This window comes from Leopardus geoffroyi, chromosome B3 (assembly GCF_018350155.1).
Source record: "Leopardus geoffroyi isolate Oge1 chromosome B3, O.geoffroyi_Oge1_pat1.0, whole genome shotgun sequence".
NCBI lineage: Eukaryota > Metazoa > Chordata > Mammalia > Carnivora > Felidae > Leopardus > Leopardus geoffroyi.
Genome location: NC_059337.1, coordinates 144,395,310 through 144,422,128, shown reverse-complemented (window position 1 = coordinate 144,422,128; position 26,819 = coordinate 144,395,310). Strand labels below are relative to the sequence as shown.

Here is a 26,819-nt window from a genome sequence, read left to right as displayed (position 1 = left end):
GAGCCACAAGTGGCAGCAGGCCAGCTAGCTGAGCGCGGCGGAAGAGACGTCGGCGCGCTTCCGGCGGGCGTGGGCGGGGCTTCGGGCTCCTTCCCGGGATATCTGCGGACGCATGGCAGGTGCGTGCGACGGGCCAGCTCCCCGGGGCAGGGAGGGTGTGAGAGTCACGGCTTGGCCCGCGGCCTGGGCCGGAGGCTGGGAGCTTCCCGACCTGAATGGGGGTCCTTGCCTTGGCCCAGCCCAGCCCAGCCCGCTGGCCCCGCGCAGGCTCCGCGGTCGGCCCGGGAGCCCGCCAGTTTTGCTGAGCCTCAGTTTTGTCACACGTGGAACTACTTGATGTATGCAAAGGAGTGTCGGCTGATCCAGATACCAAATTGTGATTCTCATTACAAACTAGAATTAGCGGAGCACATTGGGTGTCAAGCCTTGCATGCCCAGCTGCTCCCAAAACCTTCCCCTGAATTCCCCTCAGGATTACCGGTCACAGAGCTTTTTTGCTCATAATAAAAGCTGTCATTCAGCGAGTGCTCACCATGTGCCAAGTCGTGTCCTTAGTGCTTTATGGGGGTCAGCTCATTTGAGCCTTACAGCGATCCCATGTAGTAATGTGAACAGATTGGGAGCTGAGGCCCTGGAGGGATAAGTGAGGCAGCCACTGTGCTTTATCTCACTCTGCTCTGTGCTGTGACTCTGATTACTGGTCTCTTTACCTACTCGCCTGAGTTTCTTGAAGTTAGAACTTTGGCTTAGGTTCCTAAATCTGTGCTGGTGTGGAGCAGAGAATGAATCAGATGTCCTCACCCTCAAAGAGTCCCTACTGGAGAAGAGTAACCCTTAGCAGGTTATAGTACAGGTGGTAAAAACTATTTCCCCATTTAACACAGGCTATTCAGCACCTACTATGTGCCAGGGTTCTGAGAGGGAACAAGACGCAGTCACTATCCAGTGTGCTTACGGTCTAGCAGGGAACATAGATATCACACAAGCAAATATACCACACTAGTGAGTGCTGGTGATAACGAAGAATAGGTTGTTTTCAGACATCTAGTGCAATGACTCCTGGAGGCAACCCAACCTGGGGGATCCAGGAAGATTTCTTTGTGGAAGGAGGGACTTTCTGAAAACCTGAATCAGATCATGTCACTTTCCTACTCCAAGTTTATTGTTTACTTTCCACTGACTTGGAATACATCTAAACTCTATCTTGGTCTGTAAGGTTCCAGTTGCTTGACTGCCCCCTCACCTACCAGCCCCCCCCCCACGCCATTCCATTCTAGGTGATGTGGGGTGATCAAGTACAATAGTCAAGAAAGAATCTTGAGGTGTTGTATGGTGCAATTGTAAGTTTGTGTAAGTAACATGGGGTCAGGACCCCGGGGGCGGAAAGGGCTGTATTTTTTGCTGTATGAAGCTGGTAGTTGGTCAAGGGGGAGGAGACATGGAGGGAGTGTTTTGTCGTAAGTGTTTCTTTGAATTTCTACTCATAAAACTGCTTTCACAGGATTTCTCTGGCGTTTCTTACTCAGTTTGATACTGTCAGTGAGATTTACAGGCAGTCATGAGATGCTTTAAGAAGGTAGCAGCCAGCACGTATTGGATCCTTGATGAACTATCCTTGTTGGTTAGCCTTCTGGGCTAAAGGTGAACATTTTTCTGCTTCCATTTCTCATCATAGCCACACTGCCCTTTCTCAATTTTTCAGACTCACCAGGCTCATTCTCACATAGGACCCTTGCTATTGACCTCTCATCATTCAGATCCCAGCCTAAATGACACCTCTTCAAGGGCTCACCCTAACACAAGACCCCATTTTCTTTTCCTTTTTTTTTTTTTAAGTTTATTTATTTATTTTGAGAGAGTGAGAGAGAATAAGCAGGGAAGGGGCACAGAGAAGGAGAGACAGGATCCCAAGCAGGATCCGTGCCATCAGTGTGGCCGATGTGGGGCTCAGACTCACAAACTGTGAGATCAGGAGCCAAGATCAAGAGGCAGTTGCTTAACTGACTGAGCCACCCAAACACCACCAATTCCCCATTTTCTTTTCCATATGACACTCACCATGGTCTAAATTGATCATGGTCATCTAGTTGTCTATTATCCACTTCCTGCTTGGAAAGTAAGTTCCATGAAAATAGTCCTGGTAGGTCTCATTCAGTCACTTCATCCCCCATGTTTGGCATATTGTTGGTACTCACTAATGTTGGTTAGTCATATAAGTAAAGAATAAAAGAAAAACCAGTATGATATTTAAATAAGCAGAGGATTGGGGCGTCTGGGTGGCTCAGTCGGTTCAGTGTCCAACTCTTGATCTCAGCGCAGGTCATGATCTCACAGTTCGTGAGATCAAACCCCACATTGGGCTCCACACTGGGCATGGAGCCTGCTTAAGATTCTCTCTCTCCCTCTCTCTTTCTCAAAAAAAAAAAAAAAAAGAAGAAGAAAGAAAGAAAGAAAGAAAGAAAATTAAATAAGCAGAGCCTTCGGGATACTAAACCAAGGGTATGGGGACACACACAGACAGGAAAAATATTCTAGGTCAACGTCAGAACTTGTACAGAGCTAGCACTGAGGCATAGAGAGCAAGCAGGAAGAAGCTGGAGAAGTGGTAGACAGGACTTGCATAACAGGCTGTGCTGTTGTGGTTTATAATAAGTAAATATTTGGTCTTTGTCCTGTTCTTGGCACAGAGCTAAAACCCTTGGCATCACCGAAAGTGTGAGAGTGATGTCTGTTGTCATGTTAATGCCGTGACTTTTGGAAAGCCCCTAGGTGACCTTTGGTTGGGGGCTGCTTGCCCCAGCCCACCCCTGTGAACTGGTCTTGTGATTAAAAGGTTGGAACTTTCAGGCCCCTCTCTCTCCCCTGCCCACCCCGTAGGGAAGAGGGTCAACACCCAATGATTTAATCAGCCATGCCTATGTAATGAAGCCTCCATAACAGCCCAAAAGGATGGGATCGGGGGCAACTCCAGGTTGGTGAACATGGTGAGTACTGTGCTTGGAGAGCATGGAAACTTTCCACATACCTTGCCCTATTCATCTCTTCCATCTGGCTATTTCTTTCTTTTTTTCTTTTTTTTTTTTATGTTTATTTACTTTTGAGAGAGAGAGAGAGACAGAGCAGGAGTGGAGGGGGAGAGCAGAAAGAGAGGGAGATACAGAATCCCAAAGCAGGCTCCAGGCTCTGAGCTGTCAACACAGAGCCTGATGCCCGAACCCACAAACTGAGTCAAAGTCGGCTATTTAACCAATTGAGCCACCCAGGCGCCCCTCATCTGACTATTTCTGATGGAAGAAAATATAGATATAAATTTGCCCTTCAACTAAGACCATAAATGTGTCACCTTTAAACAAAGCAAAGAGCAATTTTATGTAAGTTAAAAAAAAAATAATTTAGTCAGCCATAGCAAAGGAATTACAGTTTGGGACAGGCCAGCTATGGTGAACTATAGGCAAGTTCAAAGAGACAAAGGGAAGGTCAGCTTTCATTAGGTTTTAGGAGGAAATTGAGGAGAGTTGTAAACCAAAGTTTATAGGACAACAAGAGTTGGCAGTTGTAGTCATTTCTGCACCGTGGTTTCGCTCTTGGCTACAGGCAGTGGTTAGTGCATTATTGCTAGGGCAGGGAGGGACCTTCCTTCCTTTTCTTAAAAGCAGGAGACAAATTTCCTATGTGAAATATGCCCTCCCTTGTTGAGATCATTCTTATCTTCCTTGTTCCTGCTGGTTGTGCAGGCTGCGGCAAGTGGTGCCCCCTCTCCAGGGCTTCCTGACCCCATTTTAAATGAGGTTTCCTGGGGCATCTGGGTGGCTCAGTCGGTAGAGCATATGTCTCTTGATCTAGGGGTCATGGGTTCAAACCCCCCACATTGGGTGTAGACCTTACTTTCAAAAAAAGAATCTTATCACTAAATGAGGTTTCCTTTATCTTCACACTTCCCCCTTTTGATCAAGATCTTTGTTCAGTAGCATCACTTATCGAGAATCAGGTTTTCTTAGATGCCTGGATGGTTCCGTCAGTTAAACATCCAACTCCTTTTTTTTAAATTGTCTTTTATTTTTTTAATTTATTTAAAAAAAATTTTTTTTAATGTTTACTTATCATTGAGAGACAAAGAGAGAGCATGAGCATGCGAGGGGCAGAGAGAGGGGAAAACACAGAATCTGAAGCAGGTTCCAGGCTCCGAGCTGTCAGCACAGAGCCCGACGCGGGGCTCAAACTCACAAACCATGAGATCATGACCTAAGCCCAAGTCGGATGCCTAACCGACTGAGCCACCCAGGTGCCCCTTTAATTTATTTTTTAATATTTATTTTTGAGACACAAAGAGTGCAAGTGGAGGAGGGGCAGAGAGAGGGAGACACAGAAATCTGAAGCAGGCTTCAGGCTCTGAGCTGTCAGTGTAGAGCCTGATGTGGGGCCCGAACCCACCAACTGTGAGATCATGACCTGAGCCAAAGTCAGGGTACCCAACCAACTGAGCCACTCAGGCACCCCTAAACATCCAATTCTTGATTTCAGCTCAGGTCATGATCCCAGGGTTGTGGGATCCAGCCCCAAGTCGGGCTCTGTGCTGAGCTTAGAGCCTGCTTAAGATTCTCTCTCTCTCTTCCTCTGCCCCACCCTACTCTTGAACACACACTCTCTCCTTCAAAAATAAATAAATAAATTTTAAAAAATAAAAATAAAATAAAATGACTATTGGCAGTGCCTTTGGCCAACGTGGTTAGAGGGCCTGTACAGATTTTGCCAATTACATGTTTATGATGCCAGTTCAACTAGCCCTGTGGATTGAGAGTGGTAAGCATAGTGAAAGTGTTGTAAAACCAGCTGAATAGCACAGACTGGTCGCATCACCCGACCAGTGAAATGAGATCCTTAGTCACTATGAAGTTCAAGGGTGGGTCTCCAGGTAAGGATGATCTTTTCTTATAGAATTTTAGCTGCTGGGGTGCCTGGGTGGCTCAGTCAGTTAAGCATCTGACTTCGGCTCAGGTCATGATCTCATGGCTCATGGGTTCGAGCCCCGCGTCGGGCTCCGTGCTGACATCTCAGAGCCTGGAGCCTGGTTCGGATTCTGTGTCTCCATCTCTCTGCTCCTTTCCCGCCTGTGCTCTCTCTCTAAATAAATAAATATTTTTTTAAAAAAAGAATTTTAACTGCAGAAGAGGCAGTATGCTGCCTACAAGGAAAAGCCTCAGTCCAGTAAGAAAACATACAACCCGTGGCTAAAACATTTGTATCCTTGAGGGGGGGGGAGGGGAAGCTGAATAAAATCCACTTGCCAAACCTTGGATGGTCCATTGAGCAATTAAAATGCCCAGGGGCGGTGTGGACGGGTTGTCCAGCATTGCAATTTGGTGCAGGTGGGACGAGCAGAGCAGGTGCTTTATGGCCTTATTACCTTGCCCATAGTATTGATTTACAGAGGTCATTTTATCAGCGCAGCAATGGCTGCACGCACAGCAGTCAGTAATGGGAATTTTAGAGTCTCTGGCAGGACTGGATTGCTGTTCGTCCCAAACTCTAGTTTGCACAGGGATGGCAACAGGGGTCCCGGGACTGTCTCCTCACTGGCCTGAGCCAAAAGGGTGGTGATAGGAATGGCTCTGTGGCAAGGGGCAGAGCCTGGTGCCACATGGCCTGTTGGCCGGAATGCCCTGTGGAGTCGATGGTGGTCCCCGTGTTGGGGGTGAGTCCCCCAAGGGAATTCCCTTCCTTTTCATATATAAATGGAAAAAAAGGAAGTGGATAATTGGGATGTCCAAGAGCAGGATGTTTATTGGGGTTTCTTTTAAGGTATTAAAAGCTAGGGGCGCCTGGGTGGCTCAGTCGGTTAAGCGGCCGACTTCGGCTCAGGTCATGATCTCACAGTCCGTGAGTTCGAGCCCCGCGTTGGGCTCTGTGCTGACAGCTCGGAGCCTGGAGCCTGTTTCAGATTCTGTGCCTCCTTCTCTCTCTGACCCTCCCCTGTTCATGCTCTGTCTGTCTCTCTCAAAAATAAATAAACATTAAAAAAAAAAAAAAAGCTAAGTCATCCTGGGGTGCCTGGGTGGCTCAGTCAGTTAAGCGTCAGACTTCAGCTCAGGTCATGATCTCGCAGTTCGTGAGTTCGAGCCCCACGTTGGGCTCTGTGCTGCCAGCTCAGAGCCTGGAGCCTGCTTCGGATTCTGTGTCTCCGTCTCTCTCTGACTCTTCCCCACTTGCATTCTCTCTCTCTCTCTCTCTCTCTCTCTCAAAAATAAATAACATTTAAAAAAGCCAAGTCATCCTGACCTTCCCAAATAATGGGGTCAGGGATCCAGTTCTAATAATAGCCAGCCAACCTGAGAAAACCCCATTAACACGCTTAGTTTTAGGTTTTGGGAAGCTCAGAATGCAGTGAAGGCTACCTAAATCCAAATGTGGACCTTGTTTCAACTTCAGGTGCCCTAAATATTGAACCTGGGTTTGAACTAACTGCAATTTTCCCTTTAAGACTGCATGTTCTTTTAAGGCTAAAGGTTTCAACAGGTGGATGCTGTCCTCCTGTGGGGAGGCTTGGGAAAAGGCGGAGGAAGCACGTCCCGTAGACATTGTCACAAGACGGCGCCTCCAGAAAACCTCGTGTCATCTAAGTCAGCTCTCGGGGTTCGTGAAGAACCCTGGGTCGTGACTGTCCTGGTGTCCTGCTGTCCCACCCAGGCGAAGCAGAGAGATTGGCTGGCCTTATCCACAGACATGCTGAAGAAGGTGCTCTGTAAACTGGTCACCGTGAAAATTTGCTTTCGGTAGGGATAGAGGCTAATAAGAGTGTGGGGATCAGGACAAGAGGGTGGTGAGGGAGGTCAGTGTTATTTATGGCTTGGGGTTCTTGGACAGACCTCCCTCCTCAGCCACTGGGTCTTCTTACAGGTAAAATAGGGGTGTCGCCGGCCCTACTACAGGGGATAATGAGACCCCGAGCCTCCCGATGTTCCGTGAGCATCTAAGTGCCCTCAGAGTGTCTTTGTTTACGGCGCATCCGTTAATTCCGGGGAGAGGCTCTGAGGGGTCTGTTGGGATCTTAATGGGAGGCGTGCTGTGGATCCTGCCGGGAGCAGTGGAGGATTTTGCCCATATGGAGGGCGGTAGTTGGTCCAGGAGGGTCATACGGTTGGTGTCCTCGGAATCGGCTCCGGTGCGGTCGGCGACTGAGCAAATAAAAGATGTTGAAGGGTCACGGGATTCACCAGGTTGGCTATTTTGGTTGCCGCTGTCGGATTCTAGAATTACTTCCCCCTTCCGGGAGAAAGAAATCCCAGCGTGCTTCTCTACGCAGTTTGGGCCCGGTGAGTGTACAGAGGCCAAGGAACTAAGGAGAAAAGGTGGGCATCTCTTAGAGGGCCTGGGCAAGAGAGACCAGGTTCAGAGACGGGACCCTTTCGAGGCTTACTAGAGACCCTCCCCTCCCACTTGAAGGGTGTTAGCACTCCGAGGCGGGGGCTGCTTGCCAGTAGCGGGGTTGAGCACTGCCGTAAGGGCAGAGAGACCTTCATTCCCAAGGATCTGGAAAGGCTGGTCAGAGGGTGGAAGGCGGCTGGAGCTCTTAAGTGTCCAGCGGTCTTTTCCCAACGGCCTGGCTTTTTACAATACCGGTAAAGATCGGGACGCTTTTAGTTTTGCTTAGGGGCCTCCATTTGTCGGAGTTGAAAATTATGGACCACACGGTTCTTCCTTTTCGTTGAATCACCCAGGGTGCAGGCGAGCCGGCTCGCTACATTAACTGGGCCTGCAGTGGACAAGCTTCCCATTCCGTCCCGGCCCTCTTAACCAGAAAGGGAAGATCCCAGCTCGGCCCATTAATGAACACAGAGTTAAAAATCCCAAGTGGATTCAATGTTTAAAGGAAGACCAGAATTTTCTTTAGAAACAATTTGGAGCCAGCTATTATAATCCTCCATAGATAGGTTCATTGGGCTTTTGGATATAAGCCTGAATCTTACCGTATTCAGCAGTTTGGGGGAAAGTCCTAGGAATTAACTCCGGAAGTCATTTAGCAACTGCAGGAGCTCAATCATATAGCAAGGCCAGGGATAACACCCCATCTGTGCTTCTAGACTCTCTCTGTGTAGCTGGGGCACAGAGGTGCACGAACACCTGCCTCCAGGGCTTGACCGCTCCCTGCGGGGTTCGACCACTCCCTGCTGACAAAATCCAAAGACCCGAGAAAGGAGTGGTGAGGACACAAGACAGGAGTGTATTTCTCGGCAAAGCCAATGCCAGGAAGACAGCAGTCTAATGTCTCAAAGACTGTCTCCCAAGTGCTGAAAATACTTGCAGGTTTATATGAGGAAAGTGTGGGGCAGGGGTCGGTGGGTGTGAGCAGATGGGCAGTGAAGGTCAGGTCCGTCATTGTCATGGGGTCAGTCATGAGGGGTCTTGCTGGCTTGGGGCAATCCTCATTACTTGAGGGGCAAGTTCTGGTTCCCATCGCCGGGTACTTTGTCAGCTGGCTCTTTTGCCTGAGTTAAGAGATAAGCTGGAAAGAATTTAATCATTTAGGAAGTAAAAGACTGAAGTCAGATTGGAGGTAATCCTCATTCATCAGGATTATCCCAATCAGCAGTGTTCATCCAGGGCTCGGACTGGCCCTCAACAAGTGTGAAATAGTTGATACGAATCTGAGAAACTGGGTTGATAACTTTGAATAACCGTATTAAATAACTCAGCAAATCTATGAGGATCTGTGAGGATTGTCGGCAAATCTGAGATTCCCAAATCTCACTTTGAGAAAGTCTTTTTTATTTTGTCTTAGAGAGAGAAGAGAGAGAGGGAACACGAGCAGGGGAGAGCAGCAGAGGGGGAGAGAGAGAGAGAGGGAGAGAGAGAGAATCTTAAGCAGGCTCCACGCTCAGCACTGGGCCCAATGTGGGGCTCGATCCCACGACCCTGGGATTGTGACCTGAGCTGAAATCAAGAGTTGGATGCTCAACCAACTGAGCCACCAGGCGCCCAAGAAAGTCTTTGACTATGGGTCGTAATTCAGCTTTTGTCCAGGGAACATGAGAAATTGGGAGTTTAGCATTTGGATCCTCAGAGGGTCTGACTTTCATGGGCAGATTTTAGTAAGTTTGGGAGAGGAAGAAATGGGGAGAGGTCCAGAGAGAAAGGGAGGAGGTTCAGACAGAGGATTGAATGAGGAAGTGGAGGGTATAAAGGAGGGGGGGCCACGTTGGAGGGAAAGAGGAAGGTGGCTGTTGGCTTTGCGAACGTAAGATGGCCATCATGTGCTCTGAGACTAAGAGGCCTCAGAAGACTTTTGCCTTCTTTCAATTGTTTGTTCCACTTGGTTAATTTGGGATTGGTATTTTATAAAGAGGCGACTTGAGAGTCCTGAATATGTTTATAAGCCTTCAGGTACTCATTAAAATAGGCATCCCTCGTAGGCTGCTTAATCTTAGACTGAGAGCTTTCTAATTAGGTTCTGAGAAAAGTTGGGGAGATCAAGAGGTCGCCATCATGGCCAATGAAGTTTTAACTTCTCATGGGGCGCCTGGGTGGCTCATCTGGTTAAGTGCCTGACTCTTGATCTCAGCTCAGGTCTTGATCTCAGGGTTATGAGCTCAAGCCCCGCGTTGGGCCTCATGCTGGGCGTGAAGCCTACTTAAAAAAAAAATAGTACCCAGCGTGATGAGCACCGAGTGATGTGTGGAATTGTTCAGTCATTATCTTGTACACCTCCAACTAATATAACACTGTTAATATATTTGAGAATAAATAAGGGGCGCCTGGGTGTCTCAGTCGGTTAAGCATCCGACTTTAGCTCAGGTCCTGATCTCGTAGTTCGTGAGTTCTAGCCCCACGTTGGGCTCTATGCTGACAGCTCAGAGCCCAGAACCTGCTTTGGATTCTGTGTCTCCCTCTCTCTTTGCCCCTCCCCTGCTCATGCTCTCTCTCTCAAAAATTAAAATAAACACTAAAAAAAATTAAATTAAATTAAATTAATGAATAAGCACACGAAGAGGGAAGAGCTTTAAACATAAGATCAGCTGGGGTCCCACAGGGAGGACCCTTCTGAGAGAATGTAGAGAATCAAGATCCCATTACTCAAAATCTGAGGTTTGGAAAATGAGCGAGTACTTTAAACGAATTAAGTGGACCGCTCCACCAAAGGGAGGGACTCAAAATCTGAGAGACTCTGAAGGGGTTAGCACAATGGCGCCCTGCAGATGCCTCCCTGCAGCCTGAGGGTGATCGTCCCCTGGGGCCATCTCCTTTGGCCCCCAGTGTAACCACAAAGCAATGTTAACTTTAAACAGAGCAAAGAATCACTTTTTGTAAAAAAAAAAAAAAAAAAAAAGAAAGGAAAGGAATTGCAATTCAGGACAAGCAAGCTATGGTGAATAGTGGGCAAGTCGGAAGACACACAGGAAAGATCAGGTTGCTTTTTTTTTTTAATTTTTTTGAATCATTAAAAATTTTTTTTTAATGTTTTTTTTTTTTTTTTTTTCAACGTTTATTCATTTTTGGGACAGAGAGAGACAGAGCATGAACGGGGGAGGGGCAGAGAGAGAGGGAGACACAGAATCGGAAACAGGCTCCAGGCTCCGAGCCATCAGCCCAGAGCCCGACGCGGGGCTCGAACTCACGGACCGCGAGATCGTGACCTGGCTGAAGTCGGACGCTTAACCGACTGCGCCACCCAGGCGCCCCTTAATGTTTATTTTTGACAGAGATGGAGCATGAGTTGGGGAGGGGCAGAAAGAGAGGGAAACACAGAATTCGAAGCAGGATCCAGGCTCCAAGCTGTCAGCACAGAGCCGGACGCGGGGCTCAAACCCACAAGCTGTGAGATCATGACCTGAGTGGAAGTCTCATGCTTAACCAACTGAGCCACCCAGGCGCCCCTTAATTTTTTTTTGATGTTTATTTTTGAGAGAGAGAGAGAGAGAGAGACAGAGCATGAGGAGGGGAGGGGCAGAGAGAGAGGGAGACACAGAATCTGAAGCAGGCGCCAGTCTCCGAGCTGTCAGCACAGACCCCACGCAGGACTCAAACCCTCAGGCCATGAGATCATGACCTGAGCCAAAGTCGGATGCTTACCCGCATGAGCCCCCCAGGCTCCCTGGAAAGGTCAGCTTTAATTAGGTTTTAGGGGGAAGTGGGGGAGTGTGGAACACAAGTTCCTTGGAGAAAAACACGTGTTTGAGGTTCTCATCGGCTGTAAGTGGTGGTTGGGGCACTGTTGCTGGAACGGGGAGGGATCTTTCTCTCGAAAGCAGGTAATGAGATTCCTCTGCGGAAAATACCCTCCCTCGTCATAATAATTCTTACCTTCCTTCTTCCTGCTGGCTGGCTTGCAGCTAGTCATGTACGCACGACAGCTCGCTTTTCAGGGCCTCCCGACCCCGTTTTAAATGAGGTTCATTTTATTTCTTTTCACAAATTTCATGATAATTCTGTTCCTTTTACTCCCCATCAGGAAATGCTCTTGGAAGTATAACGCCCAGAAAACCTGTCTTATCTGTCAGTGCAAGAAAAATTAAGGACAATGCAGCTGATTGGCATAACTTGATCCTGAAATGGGAAAACCTCAATGACACAGGTTTTGCTACTGCAAATAATATTGCCAACCTGAAAATCAGTTTATGGTAAGTGCATCCAGAGCTCCTCATGCTCTAAGTGCTTCACCCTGGGACTCTTTTTTTTTTTAATGTCTATTTTATTTTGAGAGACAGTGTATGCACGCACAAGTTGGGGGAGGAGCAGGGGGGGAGAGAGAGAGAGAGAGAGAGAATGAATCCCAAGCAGGCTCTGCACTGTCAGCACAGAGCCTGACATGGGACTCATTCTGACAAACTATGAGATCGTCACCTGAGCCGAAATCAAGAGTTGGATGCTTAGTCAACTGAGCAACTGAGGTGCCTCCCACCCTAGGAGTCTTTTTTTTTCCTTTTTTTTTTTTTTATGTTTGTTTATTTTTGAGAGACAGAGCATGAACTGGAAAGGGGCAGAGAGAGAGGGAGACACAGAATCCGAAGCAGGCTCCAGGCTCTGAGCTGTCAGCACAGAGCCTGATGAGGGGCTCAAACCCATGAACCATGAGATCATGATGTGAAGTGAGGTCGATGCTCAACCGACTGAGCCACCCAGGCGGCCCCCCGCGAGTCTCTTAGGGTTGCAAATGTAGTCTTTATCAACATGCATAAATAAATTATTTTAAGAAAAAGGGCAAGGAGCAAAATGACATATGCATGTATAAACTGTATATGTCCATTTTAAGTACAAAATTATGCTACATATTATTCATGGTTATGTCCATATATAAAAGTATAAAAACGGATTGGAAGGACACAGGCCCAGTCATGAAGCTCACACCTTCTAAGATGAATGAGCGTTGGGTGGGAGATGAGTAGAACTTTGACTTCATAACAATGCACTTTGTTTCTGTGATGTTGTGATTTATAGTAAGACATATCTGTTCGGTCTCCGTCCCTGTTCCTGGCACGTGGCTCCTAAAACCCTGCTGATTCCCTAACGGGTGAGAGCTTTTGTCCTCCAGAATGATCCAGGTGAAAGGAATGTCCTGTTATTCCTAACGCGTTCTTCCCAAACCCCCTGAGTTAATGTTAGGGAGGTGACTTCCAGAAAGCCCCCTGGGAACCAACCAGGGGATTAGAGGGCATGACTTTTCAGCTTCACTCAGGGAGGGGAGAGGGACTGGAGGTTAAGTCAGTTACCAGCGGCCGATAATTTAATCAATCGTGCCCACGTAACGAAGCTTACATAAAACCCCAAAAAGACAGAGGTTTGGAGAGCTTCTGGTTTGGTGAATAGTAACACTTCCGTGTGCCAGAAGGGTGGTACCCAGGCTCCACGGGGACCGAAGCCTCGTGCTCAGGACCCTTCTGGACCTCACCCCATAAACCTCTTCATCAGGCTGTTCCTTCATATCCTTCAATATCCTTTGTAATAACCCAGCAACCTAGTAAGTAAACCGTTTTCCTGAGTTCTGTGAGCCGCTCCAGCAAATCCTAAAGATCCAAGGGGGCGGGTCATGGGAACCTCTTACTTATAGCCCATTGGTCAGAAGCACAAGTAACAAACAACATTGACTTGTAGTTGGTGTCTGAAGTCGAGCAGGGACAGTCTTGTGGGGCCGAGCGTTGACCTGTGGGGGTCGGAGGCTGTCTCCAGGTAGATAGTGTCTAAATGGAGTTAAATTGTGGGGAGCCCCGCTGGTGTGGAGCACCCCACTCCCCACCTTTGGTGACCATGTGTGAGAAGTCAGCTGGAGGATGGGGAGTAGAGGAGACACAGGAGAGTATTTTTCCTTAGCAGTTTTTTTCTTTTCTTTTCCATAAGTGTATTATTTTGAGAAAGAGTTGGGGTGGGGCAGAGAGAGGGAGAGAGAGAATCCCAAGCAGGCTCCAAGCTGTCAGCATGGAGCCCGCCATGGGGCTCGAACCCGCAAACTATGAGATCATGACCTGAGCCGAAATCAAAAGTTGGACACTTAACTGACGGAGCCACCCAGGCGCCCCCTTAGCAATTCCTTTAAAAAAGACAGGAGTCGTGAAAAAAAAAAAAAACGCTGGCAGTTACCACTTCCGACTGGGAGATTAGGTTCATTATTCTCTCCTACATGTATATTTTTTATTTCTCAGAGTTAGGATTCTCTGTTCCTCTGTCATCATCCACAGACCAGAGTTGAGAGTCTCCGGGCCCGGCCTGCCCCCCTGGCTCTCGCCAGTCCCCGGCGCACGTCATGCGCCCTGGCCCTCCGCTGCCTTCCCCCCTCTTCCTGCCGAGGCCCACTCAGCAAGAACCAGCGGTTCACCTTCCTGCATAAGGCGCTCTCTGATATTGTCTCTTCTAGTTTCATGTTTAGTTTTTTCCTGGAAGTGTGGTGACCCCACGAGCTAATTTCATGCCCCATAGGCCACAGCATTCAGTTTACCAAACGATTTCCAGACAGCGAACTCTGGGAAAACGGTCATGTCTCTTTTGTCCGTGTACATCGAGCACGGACTCCCCTGGGCCAAGCGTACCACGGGGCTGCATTCAGCCGACTTACTCCAGTGCAAAACTGGCGGACGTGTTCCTCGTGGACAACAGTGATAAGTAAACATACGTCACAATGACATGAAATAACACCTGTACCAAATGCCTGACACAGTTGCGTGGATATAGCACTTTTTGGGTTTGCCGTAATGAGATGAGGTGACTTTCAGAGAGTACCGTGTTCCCCCTCTTTTCCATCTTGTCCAGGAGTGAGGACAAGACAGAGCTACAGAGCAGCAGCCCGGCTTGCGGGGAAAAGGCGGGAAGGACGCTTCCGGAATATAGCAAGGAGCTAGAGATGCTGTGTGAGGAGCTGCAGACCACCTTCAACGCTTTGGTGAGATCCAGAACCCCTGACCACCTGTGCTCACGGTCCCCGAATCCCAGGGGTGTATCTCAGAAGGTGTGGACGCTGTGGGAGATGCTCTCTCCTCTAGACACTTGCTTTTTCCTCCTCCGCCTTCTCCATCGGTGTCTTCTTCTTCCTGCCCCCTAAATCTCGACGCTCCCCAAGATGCTGTCCTAGACCTTCATTCTTTCAGCCCTGTGTGATGTCCTCTGGCTCTTTTGCCTGAGTTAGGAGATAAACTGGAAAGAAGAACATAATTGTTCAGAAAGTACAGACTGAGGTCAGAATGGAGGTAGTTGAAGTCTGTCAGCATGGCCGTGTTCCAATAAAACTTTATTTATGGACACTGAAACTTTAATATATCCTTTTCATGTATCATAGAATATTCTTTTTACATTTTATTTCAACCGTTCGAAACTATAAAACCCATTCTTAGCTCTTGGACCGTACGAAAGTAGGGTGTGGACTGGATTTGGCCCATGAGCCCTAGTTTAACACATGAGAAATGCTCTTCAATGTCTGTTTAATGAATTAATGACTGAGTTCCCGTGCCCACCGTACCTGCCCCCAAATGTACACAGCTCCCATCTCCATACTGGAACTGGAGTAACTAGAACTTACCTATGAACATAGAAAATCGTTATGTATGAACCTTATTTGATGGAGGTGTTTCTGATATGTAACGTGATTCCTTGCCTGTTAAATAGGAATATGTGGGATATAATTGTCTTTCCTTGAGATACCGCTTGTTCAGATTTAGGGTTCCAACTATTATAAAGCTATCAGTTTAGAAGAATTTCTCAGGAAAGAAACACTGTCCTCTCAAATATCAAATCAATTGCAAGATGCGTTACGGTTTCAGAAGCAGTGAAATGAGAAAATAATGGTAAGTTGAGGACACTTTGGCAAGGTGGTCTTTTCTTTGTGATTGAAATCAGTACTATCTTTGGGAAATTTAGGATGCTTATGGGGCTACATAGCAAACAGTCTCCTAAAGGATTCGGTTTTTGTAACTGTCCTGTTTGCCTTCTCTTCGCCCTGGGGTGGTGCTGTGGTGAGAAGCAGATAACCAGACAGGCGTCAGCGACTTGGCTGACCCCCGCTCACAGGAAGGCGGGAGGATAAGGGCTGTGGGCTCTGTGAGATCTGCTTTCTTCATCGTATCCGCGCTGTGTCTCTGGCAGACGAGGTCTCGACGCAGCTCCGGGGCCAGTGGGGAATTAACACAGGCAGAATGAGCCATCGAAACCTAAAAGTAGTAAGTTATGCAAAACCGCCCACTTATTTTGTTTGTTTTTTCCCAAATTAACCCATTTGATCATGGCAAATATTTTTGCTGGAACAAAAAAGCAGGCGCACATATTGTCCCTGAAAGAGAAGGAACCGGGTGGCTGAGTTCTGGTGTTGAAATCATTTCAACAGCCAAAGAGCTAGACGCGTAATGCTTGGTTAGGTGCACTTCAGCCCCGATGGCCTCGTGGTCTGTCGTTTCGATGCACCCCCACCTCGCTCCATAGCCTCCTCGTCCCTCGTTCCCTCCTGGTATGAAGATGTCACAGGATCTCAAAGCTATGTTAGAATGAGAAACACTTCCAACACTTACTAATGTGACTTTTATAAAGTGTAAAACAGTCTGAAAGGATTTTGTTTTTAAATGCCACTTGGGTCTTGTTAGCGCACATTCTCATTTAGAACTGTATCCAGAAGCACATTAGGAAAAATTTGGGAAGGGGAGGGTGTGATTGGTTTTGTTTATCCGTCCTTGGTTCTCCCCATTCTTCTTTTTTTTTATGTTAATTTTTATTTTTGAGAGAGACAGAGCGTGAGTGGGGGAGGGGCAGGGAGAGAGGGAGACACAGAATCCGAAGCAGGTTCCAGGCTCCGAGCTGTCAGCCCAGAGCCCGACGCGGGGCTCGAACTCGGGAACCACAGGATCATGACCTGAGCCAAAGTCGGCTGCTCAACCGACTGAGCCACCCAGGCACGCTTGGTTCTCTGCATTCTTTTTTTTTTTTTTTTTTTTTTTTTTTTTTAATTTTTTTTTTTTTTTTCAACGTTTATTTATTTTTGGGACAGAGAGAGACAGAGCATGAACGGGGGAGGGGCAGAGAGAGAGGGAGACACAGAATCGGAAACAGGCTCCAGGCTCTGAGCCATCAGCCCAGAGCCCTACGCGGGGCTCGAACTCACGGACCGCGAGATGGTGACCTGGCTGAAGTCGGACGCTTAACCGACTGCGCCACCCAGGCGCCCCGGTTCTCTGCATTCTTAAGGGGCAGGCTGGTGCCCCGGGACCCCTTCTTCAGCCCCACTCACCTGCACTGAGGAGAGACTGGGAAGACATTAGCAGGGAGAGGTAAGGTCCAGAAAAGCCAGCCAGCAGGCTCGATGGACGGAGCAGCAGCAGATGAGACGTGGAGAGCCTTGCCCTTGGTCCCCGGGACCTGCGGCACAGGTCCGCGTGAAAGTAGCCGCTGGGTTATAGGTGAGCACGTGCGCGTGGTCAGCCAAGTTCCCAAGATCTTCAGATGAAGGCTGGGCTGTGTCTGCGACAGCCAGGAAAATGATGGGCCCACCCATCCACGTGGACCGAGAGACCATGGATGCGTGTTCAGAGCATCCTGATGGGGATCTGAGCAGCACGGGCCTTGTCAGACAGGAGGAATTGGAGGAATTGGAGTTTTCACCCCCAAAAGGAGGAACCCGTAGAGTAAACAGCTGCCATGAAAGCCAGAAGCCACCCCAAGAGAAGGAAGCCGTATGCTGGTTTCCTGAGGCCTCTAAGGGGACCAGGGAGACCCCCCTGGGATTGGCAGAAGCTTTGGCTCCCACCAGAGAACAATATGGCGAGTCCTGTCCAGAGCTGGGGGTGCTGTGTCCCGTCACTGGAAGTGAGCCCCTAAAAGGCTGTATGATTACAAAGGCCATGGAGGAATTAACCCCTGGGTGGAACTAGATCCGCGTACACACGTGTCCTCCATTCTTACGCCTACCTCACGGTTTGTATCAATCCCATGCTCTTTAGTTACTTAACATTTGCTTATAATACAATCAAAATCGTGTTAAAAAAACATTAGCTGAATATGGCTTCCCCATCAAAGTCTTTGAGCCTGGGGCTTACCTTCTTTTTCCTAAAAAAGGAAGGATTATTTCCATAGAAGGCAAGTGTGAGTGACGGGGAGGGTCATACTGGCCCAAGCCAGTCACCAGAACAGGAAGACAGGCCTCGTAGTGCAGGGTCATGAATGCCACAGCTGGGCGAGTGGCCTTGGGAAGAGGTAGGCCCCTGGTCTCTATGGTCTCCCCAAGCCACAGTGTCCTGAGACAGTGAATTTATATGTTTTTTATTAACACTTTATCTTTTAGGACAGTTTCAGATTTACAGAAAGGTTGAGCAGATAGTAGGGAGAGTTCCCATAAATGATCCCCTGCCTGCACCCTGTTTCATACATTACTGTCCTGCGTTTCACAAATTTCATTTGTATGCTACCTACGTTGTAATTCATGAGCCAGGATTGAACGTTGTTAGTCAATGAAGGCTGTAGTCTGTTCACATTTCTTTTGTTTTTTCCCTAACGTTCTCCTTCCATCCTGGGAGCCCTTCCCGGACGCCACAGTAAATGGAGTCATCACGTCTCTTTAGACTCCTCTTGGCTGTGACAGTCTCACAGACTTCCCTGTTTTTTATTATTTTTTAAAATTTATTTATTTTGAGAGAGAGAGAGAGAGCACAAGCCGGGGAAGGGCAGAGAGAGAGGGAGAGAGAGAGAATCCCAAGCAGGCTCTGCCCTGTCAGCCCAGAACCCGATGCAGGGCCCAAACTCACGAATTGTAAGATCGTGACCTGAGCTGAGATCAAGAGTGAGATGCTCAACGGATTGAGCCAGCCAGGCTCCCCTTCCCTTGGTTTTTATAACATTGACGGTTTTTTTTTTTTTTTTTTTTTTTTTTTTTTAATTTTTTTTTTTTTCAACGATTATTTATTTTTGGGACAGAGAGAGAGAGAGCATGAACGGGGGAGGGGCAGAGAGAGAGGGAGACACAGAATCGGAAACAGGCTCCAGGCTCTGAGCCATCAGCCCAGAGCCCGACGCGGGGCTCGAACTCACGGACCGCGAGATCGTGACCTGGCTGAAGTCGGACGCTTAACCGACTGCGCCACCCAGGCGCCCCAAACATTGACGGTTTTGAGGAGTACTGGTCAGGTGTGTTACAGCTGGACTTCAGTTAGAATCGTCTGATGTCTTTCTCACGGTTTGACCGGGGATGTGGGTTCTTTGGAAGAAACCACAGAGACGAGGTCCTGTTCTCATCGCATCCTGTCAAGGGCATGGACTGCGACCATGACACAGCACGATGGGTGTTGACCTTGATCAGCTGTCTGGGTTGTGGTCAGGTTTCTCCTCTGTAAAACTAAGTCCTCCCTCCCCTCCCCCCCTCCCCCCCCCCCCCCCCCCCCCCCCCCCCCCCCCCCCCCGCCCTCCACACTGTCCTCTCTAGGAGGAAGTCACTGCAGCCCACGCTTGAGGAATGAGAAGTTCTGCCTCACCTCCTCAAGGGTGGACCATGTGCTTGGATTATGTGGGCATTGGAGAGTTGTCTGTTGTCTCCCACCTGCTAATTACTGGATCACTTGTTTCTGGCAGTGTGGACCCGTGTCCATTTGCTTTCCACTTGGGGCTGTAGCACGGAAGCACCGCCTTCCTTTGTGCCTTGAGTTGTTCCTGCTTTGGCCACCAGGGGTTCAGTGGGCTCCTGTGTCCCTTTGACATGCTTCCATCGTTGTGAGTTTTCGGTTTTGGTCTTTTTGAACACTTCCTTACTCTCCAGCCTTCCAGGATGTTCTGGGCCCATCTCATGTATTTCCTGCCTCAGTCCCAGGATCAGCCATTTCTCCAAGGAGCCCTGGTGCCTCCTACTGGAGGAACCAAGATCGGGGCGCTGGCGTCAGGCACTGAAATTCTCTGCTCCAGTGAATTTATTCTAGTTTGAAGTGGTTTGGAAATAACTTCTCATTCTATGTCCAAAAGCAAAAAGCTGGTGTCATAAGGGTGATAATGTTATTTTTCCTGTTCTCCTCCAGCTTTTTAGAATGCTTTCCCACACTCGGCTTTTAAGTGTCTTTAAGGAATCTGACCTCGGTGGGGGACTTTGAGGCACCCCTTGCCCTAAGCTGGATGACCATTCTGGAGTTTGGTCTGTGGGAGGAGGTGGACTGAGGTGGAGCTGGGGGGATGGGCCGCCACTCATGCCCTGGAGGCTCAGGGCTGCCCACTGTACATCTCCCTTGACTCTGTCAATGACCAAGCTGAGCGTGGGCACCGCCGACCTAGCATCAGACCCCCAGGATTGTCCTCGCCCGCTCTCCTGATCATGTATAAGCTTTTCCTTGAATTGGGTGGCAACAGGGAGCTGCTGAAGGACACAGAGACCACGGGTTGGCATGTCAGGAGACGGGGCGGGGGGGGGGGGGGGGAGGCGTGGCTTGAGGTGCTGGCTTTGACCTTCTCTAGTTCAGCAACCCTGAGAATTGTCCCTTCTGTAATGCAGAAGTGCTGAGTCCTACCTCTTGGGGTTGGGCCAGGTGAAATATCGAACCTCAAAAGATTGGGGAAAGGAGTGCAGTCCTTTAAAAACTAACGGTAGCAGAGCTCGGTGCACATCACTTCGGGTGTGACTGGAGGGCAGCTGAAGGGCCAAGTGCAAGGAATTACGATTTTGATGATTTATGTATCTGTTCGTATTTACGCGCGTACATAAAGATAAGCGTACGTAGGAATTAGAAACGTGGTCTTAAATCTGAAGTCTTAGTTACTTCGCCCCTTACCTAACAGACCCTTCTATAGCCCCAACTAGGTGCTTCACACACACTAACTTAGTCCTCCTAACCACCACGTGAAAGCAGGCACTTCGTCAGAGCGCTCTGTGCTGGCTCAGCTGAGCAGTGGTGACGGGCCGTGTCCTCGGCCACTGCCCTGCACATGACGCGGTGAGGGAGCTTCCCGCAGAGCCCCTCCACCCCACCCCGAGGCACCATCAATGTCAAGTCCTCCCCATTTCCTTCCCGTGTGAAGCGTGCAGCTCTGTGATGATGATTTTATAAGCAAGGAAACAGCCTCAAGCTTTCAGTATACTCAAAGGCAGTTAATAAAAGTCAGAAATATGGGAATGCAAGCTGGTGCAGCCACTCTGGAAAACAGTATGGAGGTTCCTCAAAAAACTAAAAATAGAACTGCTCTACGACCCAGCAGTGGCACTACTAGGCATTTATCCACGGGATACGGGTGTGCTGTTTCGAAGGGACACACGCACCCCCATGTTTATAGCAGCCCTATCGACAATAGCCAAAGTATGGAAAGAGCCCAAATGTCCATCGACGGATGAATGGATAAAGAAGATGTGGTGTGTATATATATATATATATATATATATATGTATGTATATATATATATATATATATATATATATATATATACACATACACACATACATACACAGTGGAGTATTACTCGGCAATCAAAAAGAATGAAATCTTGCCATTTGCAACTATGTGGATGGAACTGGAGGGTATCATGCTAAGTGAAATGAGTCAGTCAGAGAAAGACAAAAATCGTATGACTTCACTCATATGAGGACTTTAAGAGACAAAACAGACGAACATAAGGGAAGGGAAACAAAAATAATATAAAAACAGGGAGGGGGACAAAACATCAGAGACTCATAAATATGGAGAACAAACTGAGGGTTACAGGAGGGGTTGTGGGAGGGGTTGTGGGAGGGGGATGGGCTAAATGGGTCAGGGGCACTAAGGAATCTACTCCTGAAATCATTGTTGCACTAAATGCTAACTAATTGGGATGTAAATTTTTAAAAATAAAAAATAAAATTTAAAAAAAATCACAAAAGTGACCTTAAAAAAATAAATTTCAAAATGACCCCTAAAAAAATTAATTGATTAAATAAAATAAATAAAAGTCAGAAATAAACTCATTTACTGCCTTTTGTCCTCTCAGCCCATAAAGGCAGAGCCTGACTTGAGATTCCTCCAGGTCTTTGGTGCAAAAACATTCGTGCCTTCGGAAATCTCGGTGAAGTGGGACACAGCAAGCTGTCTCTTTCTGGCACCAGAAACCCAGGGTTTATTTTGAAGTCGTCCAACTGAATGAAATCGTAGCAACTGTCCACCTCCATATCTCTCCCTGGAAATTTGCTGCACGTGGAGTTTCCAGTGTTGAGTTATTGGACTTTGGGTCTCACCAGACTTACACTTCTTAGCTTGGAAATCTTATAGTTATGGAATCGGAGACTAGAGTAGATTTCAAATAATGTTCTCATATTCCCAATTAATATCTTTTCAGGCCAAAATACAGACGAAAATGGAAAAGCTGTCTTCAACTACCAAGGGAATTTGTGAACTAGAAAACTACCATTATGGACACGAGAGGCAGCGCCCCCCCCTGTTTCACACGTGGCCCACAGCCCAGTTTTGTAAGTAGTTCTTTCTGAGTTGATTCTCAGGAGTAGAAATTAGGCGAGTATCTGTGTTATTTATTTTTTTAACATTTATTTTTGAGAGAGACAGAGTGTGAGCGGGGGAACGGGCAGAGGGGGGAGACACAGAATCCGAAGCAGGATCCAGGCTCCGAGCTGTCGGCACAGAACCCGACGTGAGGCTAGAACTCGGGACTGGCGAGATCGTGACCTCGGCCGAAGTCAGACGCCCAACCAACTGAGCCACCCAGGCACCCTCAGGGTATCTGTGTTATTTCCATCTGGTACTTGAAGAAGCTGACAGGCTTTGAAATTCAATTCGAGAGTATCCATTGGAAGGGAAGGAGGTTGGGGGCATCTTAAAATGGGCTTCTTGGCTCTAATAATCAGCAAAGAATGTTAAACATAATTAGAGACACATGAAGCCAGTTACCCTTATTAGCCCCTTACAGCCAATGGGTCGAGGCACTCAGCTGGCTCAGTCAGAGCATGAGACACATCTCAAGCTCCATGTTGGGCATAGAGATTACCTAATAAAAAAAATAACCTCAACAACAACAACAACAAAATGGGTAGAATCAATTCCACCTCCTCTGCAGAGGCAGAATTTTCTTCCTTTTGAAGAAGGAAAGAGCTTTTGGGGTTTTAAGTTAAAACATAAGTTGAGGGGCACCTGGGTAGCTCAGGTAATTGAACGTCCAACTATTGTTTTCAGCTCAGGTCATGATCTCATGATTTGACACATTGAGCCCCGTGTCAGACTCTGTGCTGGCAGCATGGAGCCTGCTTAGGATTCTCTCTCCCTCCCTCCCTCCCTTCCTCACTGCCCCTCCTATGCTTGTGCATGCTCCCTCTCTCTCTCTCTCTCTCAAAAATGAATAAACTTAAATTAAAATAAAATAAAAGATAAATTGAGGTCAGTTCAGCCAGCCCCATGGAAGAAAAGTAGTGGGAGCATGGAATCCATTACTTAAATAAGTTCCATGAGATCACGATTACCTTTAGCTTTGTTAGTTCAAAACAAGGGCTTAGCCATGTGATGCCGATCTGAGGCCTCACTTTCAAATGAGGAAGAAAAGGGTAAAACCATTGACCTGTGATGTGTTACTGGAATATTACCAGTTTGAGGTGAACCTCCTGTTCATAATCCTCGCAGGAAGTGAAGAGTTGAGCAGAAAAGGTTATACTTGTTAATTTCATGAACCTTCTCGTGCTATCTGATCCTGCTAGTCTGCACGAGCCAGAGTGATAAATACCCACAGGTTCCTTCTTTATCTCGGGGCCCCTGCTGAGGCTGGCGTTGGAGGAGGAGCTTTCCAGAGCAGTGCCTCCCCCACCCCCACCCCGGGCAGGAGCACTGCCGCACGTTTCTGCTTCTAAAGGAGACAGACGTTCGTTTCAGACGAGGTTTCCCGCAAGCTGTCCGACATGTACCGGAAGGAGCTTCTCCTGAAACGCACCATCACCGAAGAGCTTGCGCACGCCGCGGACCGCGACCTCACCCTGAGCTACTTGTCAATGTGGCTGCACCAGCCCTACGTGGAGACCGACAGCAGGCTGCTTCTGGAAAGCATGCTGCTCGAAACGGGGCACCGAGCGCTGTGACCTGCCAACACGGCCCGGCCCGAGCCTCCAGGCTCCGGGCCTCTGGCCGCTTCTGTGGCCGCCACGGCGGACGGTCTTTCACGGGAGGCCCCGGGAGCGTGCCCTGTGCGGTGCTGTGGCCGCCCGGCGACCTTAGGGTCTCCAGGTTGGACCATCTCTGCAGCTCCCAGTGGCCTCTCCAGACACTCTCCAGACACGCTCAACGCGTGCCTACTGTGAATCTGGCACCCGAGAGGATTCTACAAGAAATAAATGAGTTCCTCAACAAGACAATTGAGTGATCTTGTTTTTGTAACTTAGGTGTATTTCATATACCATTTAGATAGAAAACCGCTGGTTTAGTATTCTTACTTGGTACCTCTCTGTATTACTTAAATTTTTATGACGCTGCATTCGTTTTGTAATTACAACCAATGTTTAGAATACCATAGAGGTGGGGCACCTGGGTGGCTCAGTCGGTTAAACGCCTGACTTCGGCTCAGGTCATGATCTAGCGGTCTGCGAGTTCGAGCCCCACATCGGGCTCTATGCTGACAGCTCGGAGCCTGGAGCCTGCTTCTAGTTCTGCGTCTCCTTCTGGCCCTGACCCTCCCCTACTCACACTCTGTCTCTGTCTCTGTCTCTGTCTCTCTCAAAAATAAACATTTAAAAAGCCATTTTTAGAATACCATAGAATTAACTGAATAAAGACGGCATCAGCAAAACTACCTACAAAAAAAGTTGCCTGAAAAATAAAACACATTGCCTGTATTTGCATACTGAGGATGTGACAGGCCACTCGGTTCCTCGGGCACAAGTTCTAGAGTCTGACAACATTACAACATTTGCAACCAAATACGGGGACTCCATCCTACCACCTGCTTCCCAGAAACGAATGGAAGAAGCTTCACGTTACGGCGTGGATGTAACACATGATCTGGGGTGTATCCTCATCTGACTGATGCCCCCACGCCCCAGAAACAAGTGCTTCCCAGGGACAGAGAAAACACTGGGGACAGGGACTTAGTTTGGGAGAAAGTGGGGCTACCTGGCTGTGCAAACTGACACATCAAGAGCGTTGAAAGGCTACGTTTCTGGGGTGCCCCGGGGGGCTCGGTCGGCTAAGCCTCTGACTTGGCTTCAGGTCACGATCTCGTGTTTCGTGGGTTCGAGCCCTGCATCGGGCTCCCCCTCGTCGGGCTCTGTGCTGACACCTCGGGGCCTGGAGCCTCCTTCAGATTCTGTGTCTCCCTCTCTCTCTGCCCCTCCCCCACTCGCGCGCTCTCTCAAAATAAATAAACTTTTAAAAATAAATAAGTAAAAAATAAGAAATAGCAAAAAATACAAAAAAAAAAAAAAAAAAGCCACCAAGCAAATGAAAAAACCCAAGGCAGTTCTCTCTAGGGAAAATGAAAGCTGCCGGCAAAGTCCATGTCATCCTAGCGCGTGACCAGACTCAGCAGTGAGCAGCATCTATCCTTCAACGTGAGCATTAAATTCTGACTGAACACTTGTGACATACGGACACTAGTGGGGGGGAGGGGGGGGAGGCATGCAAGCCCTGTCCCGTGTCTCACAAGGAAATAGCCCATGGATACCATTTACCGCGAATAAATCAAGAAAGCGGAGAGAGAGACGCAATTTAGACACACGGAGGGGAATCACCAGAAAGGAGAAGGTGCTGGTCTTGGCTGAAGGGGCAGAGGGCTAAGGCCGGGCCAGCAGTGCTTGGCACGGGCCTTCCGGTAGCTTCTGGCATTTCAAGCTACGTGCTTACTATTCCCCAGGTGAAAATAGACATTCTTCTTTAAAATGTAGACCTCAGAGGACATCGAGGTCCGGCTCGCCCTCGGCCCCTCTTCTGATTCAACGCTCCCCACTCCCCCCACTCCCATGACCCCTGGGGAGGCCGAGGCAGAAGAGCCTGACTGGGGTGGGGGGCGGGGGGGGGGGGAGGTGGCTGCAGGGCCCTCGTGCAGTCCAGGGAACAGAGAAAAAGGACTTTGCTTCATTGCATTTAGTAGTGACAACAGTTGAACAGGAACTTGTAGGAGGTAAGTGCTGAAAACACGTCCTCACTGAGGGTCCACACCAGCCCCCCGGGGGAGTCGCTTGGGTGGTATCTGTCCCTGAGTCTGTGATCTGACACCTCTTCACTCCTGCCCCTAATCTGAGCATCTCGAGTTATAAGTACTGTGTATGCAGAAGAAAATTCTTTACAAGAAAAGAAAATGTCCATTTGTTTTCCATGTAATAAAGTTATGTCTGCTGAGGTGGCGCTGTGATGTAGAAGCTGTTTTACACATCTGCCCGCTCGGGGACCTCGTGAGCGCTGCCCTGGCGGGTACAGCACAGGTATCCCAGAGCAAAGGCCTGTCGGCCCCTCAATAGAGCACGACCAGCAGGTCAAATTAATGTCAAATTAATGAGCATCCTGGGGGACCTGGGGGGCTCAGGTCATGACCTCGAGGTCCGTGGGTTCGAGCCCCGCATCAGGCTCGCTGCTGACAGCACAGAGCCTGCTTCAGATCCTCGGTCTCCCTCTCTCTCTGCCTCCCCCCTCCCCCACTGCCCGGTTTTCTCTCTCAAAATAAATAAACTTAAAAAAAAATTAATAAGCATACCGCCAGGGCCCCCAGCTCTGTTCCGCGGAATGAGGATATTTAACTCCATTAAATTTACTATCCACTTATAGTAGCACATCCACAATGGTGAAATTAAGATGTGCTGGGATGTTCCATAATATCCTATAAATTGAAACTAAATTTGTATTTAAAGGGTCTGGGTCCAGACCACGGACCACGGGGCCAGGTTGGACTCAGTCTGTTGCATTAGGTGCCTGACGAGGGTTCTGAACGATCCCCAGGCAGGAGGCTCGGTTCCCACTCTAGGGCCCCAGGACGGGACTCGCTCTGGGCTCTTGAGAAACGCTCGAGGCCGCGGGCCGTGGCTTGCTCGTTGCTGGCTGCTGTGTCCTGGGACACCGCCCTTCTGCTCTGTCGAACCGGCTCTGAGATCAAGCGAGAAGACAGGAAGATGGCCGGGGACGAGGCCCGCGCCTGCACAGCAGGGCCCGGGGGTGGGGCATAGCCCGGATCCCCGGCACTGCCTGCTCGGGGTCCCTCCTGACAGTCTCCCCGGGGGAGAGGATACCTGTGCCGTCTGAAGGTGGACAAATCACCTTCCTTTTTCACTCCGCAGAACAAAGCCAAGGAAAACATTCAAAAGAGAAGAGACCTTAACAGGTGACTTTGTGAGCGAGACCCCAGAGGACTGGGGCTCTGACCTCAGCTGCCTCCTGCGGTGGGCCCCTCATGCATGAAGTACAAGCAGAAACGATTTTCTTTCCTACTTCCCGGGGGTGGGGGCA

At 48.7% G+C, this 26,819-nt stretch overlaps 1 protein-coding gene across 1 annotated transcript; it reads left to right on the top strand.

The window, feature by feature from the left end:
• Nucleotides 1–2: 2 nt before the first annotated feature.
• Nucleotides 3–23,740, top strand: LOC123582087 (cyclin dependent kinase 2 interacting protein). Its single transcript, XM_045448310.1, has 5 exons — nucleotides 3–119; nucleotides 11,444–11,612; nucleotides 14,233–14,362; nucleotides 21,733–21,862; nucleotides 23,268–23,740. The coding sequence occupies exons 1-5, from the start codon at nucleotides 113–115 to the stop codon at nucleotides 23,468–23,470; spliced, it is 639 nt and encodes a 212-aa protein (XP_045304266.1). The 5' UTR covers nucleotides 3–112; the 3' UTR covers nucleotides 23,471–23,740.
• The last annotated feature ends 3,079 nt before the right edge of the window (nucleotides 23,741–26,819 follow it).